The sequence below is a fragment of the Paramacrobiotus metropolitanus genome, unplaced genomic scaffold (assembly GCF_019649055.1).
Source record: "Paramacrobiotus metropolitanus isolate TYO unplaced genomic scaffold, Prichtersi_v1.0 Parri_scaffold0000024, whole genome shotgun sequence".
In the NCBI taxonomy this organism is placed as follows: domain Eukaryota; kingdom Metazoa; phylum Tardigrada; class Eutardigrada; order Parachela; family Macrobiotidae; genus Paramacrobiotus; species Paramacrobiotus metropolitanus.
In genome coordinates, this window is record NW_026570244.1 from 968,587 (window position 1) to 975,656 (window position 7,070).

Consider the following 7,070-nt stretch of genomic DNA (forward strand, 5'->3'; position numbering starts at 1 on the left):
GTAAGCCGAGAACTTCTTCATTTCGATCACCAAACTCATCTTTAAACTTGTTCAACCATTCCGTGACGGTGTAAACCTCCTCTTCAGCTTCTTCGATGTCTCTTTCGGCATCGAACCAGGTCTTTGCTGGTCCTCTAACGGCGCTGGCGATATCGATCAGTATCTGATCATAAGTCATATCGTATGTCCGTTGTGTTTCTCTTATTAATCGGATCCATCCGCTTAGCGCATCACGGTTGCCGTCAAAAGTCGCAAGATCAGTTTTGCGACCCATGTTTCTGATGGATCTGTTAAATTCCCGTTGTCCTCGATTTTCATTCCGATCTTCTCTTTGGTTGCGTTTGTTACGATATTCCTGGAAGAATCTTCCGTCGTGTTCGTGTCGCGGGGAACGTGCATCTTGATTTGCGCCGTCCTTAACCGCTGTTTCGATGGGCCGTTGAAACTGTGAGGGTTCGTCTGAGCTCATATGAGGTTGGCGACTACCCGACGGGTTCCTATTATCCGAAGTTTCCCCATCCTTTTCCGCTTTGAAGCCTCCTGTGCCGCCGCCCGTTCGTAGCGGCATCTCAAAGTGGAAGCTCCCGCCCGCTTCTTGTGCCTTACTGTAGCTGGGCGGGGGCGTATCAGCCGTATCCCTTTTTCCACTTCCTCTTTGCAGGAGTAACTCTTCCCTGTGCTTGTTTGTTACCTGCAGACCTTTATTCTCATCTTCGAGGCGTTTAACTCGAAGACTGAGCTGCTCGTACTCCTTTTTCAATTTATCTCGCTCCTGCTTAAGCATGTGGGCGAAGTTCTGCCGCTGAATCGTTTCGTCGTTCAACTCTTTTTCATCTGTTTTCCTCTGTTGGATCTGCTCAATCAGCTGGTTCATTTGCTGCTCCAGTTGCGCATATGCATCAGCTGCCGATTTCAGATGAGTTCTCGATTGAGTAACTTCATCTTGGTGTGTCATCGCTGTTTGTGTCATATCGACCAACTCCGTGTTGAGTTTTATGTTCTCGTCTGTCAGCTCACGGATCTTTTTCTGATGTTCTTTGCTTTCCACTTCGACTTTTGTCACCTTCGTATCTAGTCGTCGTGCTTCATCTTCCCATCTTTGGCCCCATTCGGCCGCTTTCTGACCAGCTTCTTTGAGCTGGGCGTTCTCCTCAGTGACCTGCTTAATCTCATCTTTAAGTCGTCCGCCTTCAGTAGCCAAAAGATTTCGTAGATCATGTGCTACTTTAACAGCATCATCAGCTCGTTTCTGGTGATCTGCCGATTCCTTTTGGAGCGTTTCGATATTCTCATCTCTTGACTTCAAGTCATTCCTGAGCTTGAACATGTCCTTATTCACCGTTGATAACCGTTTGGTCGCTTCAGCCAATTTTGTCGCGTATTCGGTTCGTTTCTCTTCTGCTTCGTCTGCCTTTTTACGCAGTTCGTCACACTGATCCTTCAGTTCGGCTATGTGCCGTGACCTTTCGGCTGTCTCTTCGGACATGCTCTCGTTAAGTTCATTTACGGCTATATAGCCTTCCATCTCCCTATCATCGGCTATTTTCACCGACTCTTCCGCGATCTGTACTTGGCGTTGATATCGAACTTTCCACTCTTCCGCCGTATTCTCAAGGACAGCCTGTTGCTGTTCCAGTTCGTATATACGCGTCTGTAGCGATCCCACTTTATTCTGATATTCTTGCTTCTTCTTAATGACTTGAGCTTCCTTTTCTTCCAATGAAGTCTCAAGTTCTCTGACTCGTCGTTTCAGGCTGGAAGTGGGGCTGTTCGGAGATGGGGATCGTACATTGACGATCTTTCCCGTCTGATTCCTTTCAATCAGACTTTCGGGGATGTCCTCAAAAGGTGTCAATCCCTGAGCTCGATCAGCTTCCTTCATGGCCGTTTTAAACGACATATTCAATGTCATCTCATCTTCAGTGAAGTATGATTCTTCATTTCCGCGATTAGACATCATCTCATCAGATGCCATTGGACTCTCGAAGATGTCCTCAGTTGTTGTTTCGTCTCCAAGTGTGAGATCATCTAGCCTAAGTTCGTTGAGGTCATCTGATGTGATCTTTAGCTGCTCGGTGAGATCGTTTTTAACCAGGTTCTCCTTCTTATCCTGGTCGGTTATGTCGTTTTGCGATGTCAGATCCATCTCTGCAGCTCGTTCCGATCTCGTTCCTTCTTTGGTGACCTCCTGGTTCACCTCGCTGCTTCCCGCCGCAGACGCGGGAGATCGTTTCAGATCATCACTGGAGCTCTCCTGAGCTGACACTGCTTCGAGTGCCTTTTGATATGTCGCTTCCGACCCACGTGAATCTTTCTTCACGGGGACTTTCGGTGCTCGAGTGTTTCAATCATGTCCAACTGGACGCGAGTACGGGTACAAGTCTTTTTTGTACGGATTATGTGCGCCTTGCTGTGACCCGTGAGAGCTACGGCTCCCCTGACTGCTGTTAGATGTCGGTTCGATGATCTCTTTATCCATGGTGATCGGATAACTGTGACGCACCTGCTGATTTTGCTCACACACACGTTATAATGAGATCGTTTAAGTCCCTGAGATCGCTTTTTAGCTGATCTGATTCGGTCAAGTTCGATTTTAAAGGTCACTTTTTCGATAAAAAGATCGAGAGGTTTGCCTCAAAATTGATCTCGTTCACTGCTAATATCAATAAAACTGCTGGAAAGATCGTTTAGAGTTCGTATCCGATTGAAATAGATGATCTCAGCTCAGTTGTAATGGTCACTATCTGATCTGATCTGATCTCAAAGGTCACTGATGATCTCGAGATGATCGATCTCTGAGATGGTCACTTTTTGGTCACTTCAATTCAATTAAAATCACCTTCCTTTAGTTAATTTCAGATCATTTCCGATAAAAAAAGATCGTTTTCACTGCTGGGAGATCGTTAGGAGATCGTTTTAGATCGATTTTACCGTTAGAAATTTCGACCAATCGGAATTCGTTTAACTGACCAATCACGTGTGCCCGTTAAAATTTTCTGACCGGCCTGACGTCACAGATCGACGGCCAGACTTGCGCACCGTGTGCAAAAGCTACGCCTACGTCTAGCTCAGCTCAGTACCGACCAATGAGAATTGCGCTTTCTACGTTTCAACCAATCCGATAATTAATAACGGTTTTTACCTGTCTACCGTTCCGATCCCGCGAAAAGATGATCCAGATTACGGAGATGATCCAGATGATCTTCTCCACAGTCCGATCCCGCGCAGCCGTATTCCGCACGGTTGTGGCGCCTTCCTGTCCGACCTATTCAGCCTTCTGCTGGGCTTGTCAAGCCTACCAGCAGGTCGCTCTACAACCAATTTGATGGAGCGCGTTAACTGATATCTTGGCACCTCATTCGGTGCTGCCAACTCGTGGCTTCTCGGCTCTTGTGCCCGACAGCCTTGACCCCAACAAGAGGTGCCCGCTGCCTAGCAGAGGAAACAGCACAAGTTCTCCGACAGGAGAGCTCTTGCACCGCAGCCTTCTGCCGTCTGAGTCGATGTGCACGACGAGTTCTCCTACAGGAGACTCTCTAGTCAGTGCTGCCTTGAGAGCTGGTAATCCGATAGATGGTTGCGCCTTGCTTCAGATGAGGAAAACCAGTGCCTTACTGGTGAAATGAGATCAATGAAATCAAGATGATCCAGATCAATATGGCCGTTCGCCAAACAGGTAGAATGTGGCCGTTCGCCAAACAGATGAAAACTCAGAAACCGTCTGTTCACGGCTCTGCTACCATATCACCGTGGACTGTGAAAGAGTCCAGGACGGAAGCCCAGACTGACAGGACTCCGTAGAATGTAGAACGTGTCGTACAAGGGATGAAATGCGCAACGCACGATATCCAGACTACGTTATACAATTTAATAAAGTCTCCGATCGAGAACCAAAAACACACTGACGTTCAGTCAACTCAGAGAGCCAAATTCCACCTGCTCTCGACAACTCTAAAGCACTGCGCAGCAGTGAACACAATGAACGGCAGTAGCCGACCAATCAGAGAAGCGCTGCGTCACAGACGGCAATTCCCCACGGAGTAGTGCAACGAAGCACTCCCGTAGCGCCAGTAGCGTCACGCAGGTGGACGCAAGGGAGCCATCGTCTCACACAGGCTTCCACCTGAGCGCCGCGGTGATCCCGCCGCACTCTGGCGCCACTGCCAACAACGTGCTGAACGCGGCGCTGCAGACGGTGTTCAACGTGGCCGTCACCTTCGACCGCTGCCGCATCACCTCCTGCAGCTGCACCTGCCGTCGCGCCTCCCCCAGCGCCAGCACGACCTGGTGCGCCCACGTCGTCGCCGTCTGTCTGCAGCGCATCCACCAGGTACCGCGCCGTCTTTACATGTGTTATGCATAAATCAATCTGTTCTGTCGAACGCCAAAATCCCATTCATCCTGCTGCTGTTTTAGCCCCATTCAGCCATGCTGCGCGCCTCTCTCTCCGAGTCCCTCGAGCGTCTCAGTCTGTACCAGCTGCGCAAGTTTGCCCAGTACTTCATCAGTGAGCTCCCTCGGCAGGTCAGCCACTTTGCACTTTGAATTTTATATATTAATATTTTTGCATTAATTTTAGCGTGCATGAAAGTTCTACACAGTTGAATGAGCATTTTAATTGGTTTGTATATAATTAATCAATTTATTGCAGGTTCTGCCGACGGCGCAGCAGCTGCTGGACCAGCTGCTGATCAGCGCCTCCAGCATCAACGGCACGCACGGCGCCCCCGACCCCACCGCCGGGCCCTCGGCGCACGACCACAGCAGCTGGTGCCTCAACGAGGACGGCCTGCACGAGAACATCCGCAACCTGCTCGTCAAGTTCTGCGTGCCCACGCCCCTCGTCTGCAGGTGCGTCCGCGCTGCGTCTGCTGCGTTGTACACGATGCACTGACGCTTTTTGTTGAATACAGCGACGTCAACTTCCTCTCCACCTACGCGCCGCCGGCCGCCTCCGAGTGGAGCAACCTCCTCAAGCAGTTCCGCGGCCGCGAGCCGGAAGGCATGTGGAACCTGCTCTCCATCATCCGCGAGATGTTCCGCCGCGGCGACAACAACGCCGTCCCGCTCACCATCGTCACCGAGGAGTGTCTGGCCTGCGAGCAGGTACATGAACGCGGGTGGATTATTATTGACAAGGATTTTTTGGTCTGATTTTATATGATTGTATTTTTAACGTCTGAATCATGAATGCAATGCATGACAACATGTTCGCAGCAGTGTAGCTGTTGTGGCAGGTGGTGCTACAACGCCAGGCTTGGACCGTCTGGTGATCCCTTTGGAGTTGCGCCTGTGTTTGCTGGGAGAGGATGTGCCCTGCGCGGTGGCTGAAGAGGGCGGTCGCGTCACAATTACCATTCCGTTCGATATAAATCAACAGACGGATATGCACGCCGTCCTGGGGTAAGTTTGCAGCTTGATATACGCGTTCTAAAAAATCGCTTGAAAACGGAACATTTTCGCGTCCCGTCGGTCGACAATATCAGAATTGCTCAGTGCGGGGAAAGTTTGAATTGTGAAAGTGCTGCTTTGATTCTTTTATACAGGCAGTATGGTCGGGAAGGTGTATCATGGATAGAGCTGGACGAGGCCAGTATCGATGTCGAAACGGGGAGGTCCGTGGCAACAGGCCCGCCTCCGCCGGTTTCCGCACCATCTCCATCTGCGTCCAGCGGGTTCACGCAGATGCTGCCTCCGCTGCTGCCCCCGCCGGCCAGGAAGAAGGAGGTGAGTGCTACACTGCTGCATTGACGATCAACATTCCTTACTGTACAAGATGGCAGTGGTATCAGTTTCATCGCGTTGTGTTGGCCTTGGCAGTGGGGCTCATTCGCGCTAGGATCTTACCTGGCCCACACGTTTGCTGTTAACTGTCGCCAGTCAGGATCCGAAGACACAGGCCTGATTGAAGCGCCCTCCACTCCTGGCGCTGACCGTGCGGGCGCGTACCGCGACCGTGCAGCGGACAAGGCCGATGAACGCGGTGCAGTGCAGCGTCAAGGCCAAGCGGGTGATGAGCGCCTGCCGGGAGCCTATAGTGCCGCGGAGAGCTTTCGCCCAGCGGCGCCGTTCGGGGGCGAGGGATCCGGCCACGGACGCCCCGATGGAGCTCCTGCCGCGGACCGTGCGGGCGCGTCTCGCGACCGTGCAGCGGACAAGGCCGATGAACGCGGTGCAGTGCAGCGTCAAGGCCAAGCGGGTGATGAGCGCCTGCCGGGAGCCTATAGTGCCGCGGAGAGCTTTCGCCCAGCGGCGCCGTTCGGGGGCGAGGGATCCGGCCACGGACGCCCCGATGGAGCTCCTGCCGCGGACCGTGCTGTCGCGCCACCAGAGGGTGAAGCGGGCGGTGATGCCGGGACGAGCGTGGGAGGTGTTTTGGGCGGTGGAATGGCTGCGCGCGGTCGAGCTGGTGTTCGCGGTGGAACGGGCTCGCGATTCAAACGATTCCGTCGTGATGCCCATGATCAGTAGCCTTGATAATTGCATGTCGTTCTCGGGCAATGCGGAAGTGGCTTTTTCGTTTGGTTCTGGATTTTTCTCGGCCTGGATTTGTTTTCTCAAGTGAGTTTGATTAAGTAACTTTCTAGACTATCTCACTGTTCGGTCTGTGTTACGTAGTGACATTTTGTGATTCGGAATGGTATTTGCTTTTTGTGATGCTGAAATCGGCCTTAAATCCTAATTCATGGTTTGCTCATTTTTTCCAGATGAATCTCAGAGTGCAGTATGGTGATCACCGGGGTGATTATGAATATGCTACTGGTGCGATTACGGCTGCTGAGTCCGCTCCTCAACCGATGTTTTTGGTGGCCCACTGGAGGACCTGTAGGCATTGGCGCAGTCGGTACCGGAGCGGCTTTCGTGGGTGGAGAGGGCGGTGGCACCGGTGCGTGCGGTGGAGGGGTACGCGGGGTACAACGGACTTCGGGTCGGAACGCTCCCGTTGCGGTTTCCCGTGATATGCCGTTCCTGTTGCTAGATGCGGAATTGTTTTGCTGATTGATTTGAATTTTCTCAACTGGCTGTGCGAATCTGTAATAAGTGAAGCGTGCCGGTTTGTGACAAAAAAT

General features: G+C 51.8%; 2 protein-coding genes across 2 annotated transcripts; both read left to right on the forward strand.

Moving 5' to 3' along the window:
* The first annotated feature begins 3,642 nt into the window (after positions 1–3,642).
* On the forward strand, positions 3,643–5,379 carry LOC129587254 (zinc finger SWIM domain-containing protein 8-like). The gene is made up of 6 exons (XM_055480893.1): positions 3,643–3,676; positions 4,116–4,330; positions 4,417–4,524; positions 4,652–4,851; positions 4,914–5,106; positions 5,238–5,379. The coding sequence occupies exons 1-6, from the start codon at positions 3,643–3,645 to the stop codon at positions 5,271–5,273; spliced, it is 786 nt and encodes a 261-aa protein (XP_055336868.1). The 3' UTR covers positions 5,274–5,379.
* Positions 5,318–6,665, forward strand: LOC129587351 (collagen alpha-2(I) chain-like). The gene is made up of 3 exons (XM_055481061.1): positions 5,318–5,403; positions 5,547–5,727; positions 5,821–6,665. Exons 1-3 carry the CDS (start codon positions 5,387–5,389, stop codon positions 6,469–6,471), a joined length of 849 nt encoding a protein of 282 aa, XP_055337036.1. The 5' UTR covers positions 5,318–5,386; the 3' UTR covers positions 6,472–6,665.
* The last annotated feature ends 405 nt before the right edge of the window (positions 6,666–7,070 follow it).

Bases quoted from the DNA above. Each gene is read 5' to 3' on its own strand.
- LOC129587254 (XM_055480893.1), top strand. From the start codon at position 3,643: ATGATCCAGATCAATATGGCCGTTCGCCAAACAG. The intron at 4,852-4,913 runs GTGCGTCCGCGC...TGTTGAATACAG, and splicing joins CCCACGCCCCTCGTCTGCAG to CGACGTCAACTTCCTCTCCA. The intron at 5,107-5,237 runs GTACATGAACGC...CTGTTGTGGCAG, and splicing joins AGTGTCTGGCCTGCGAGCAG to GTGGTGCTACAACGCCAGGC.
- LOC129587351 (XM_055481061.1), top strand. The intron at 5,728-5,820 runs GTGAGTGCTACA...TGGCCTTGGCAG, and splicing joins CGCCGGCCAGGAAGAAGGAG to TGGGGCTCATTCGCGCTAGG.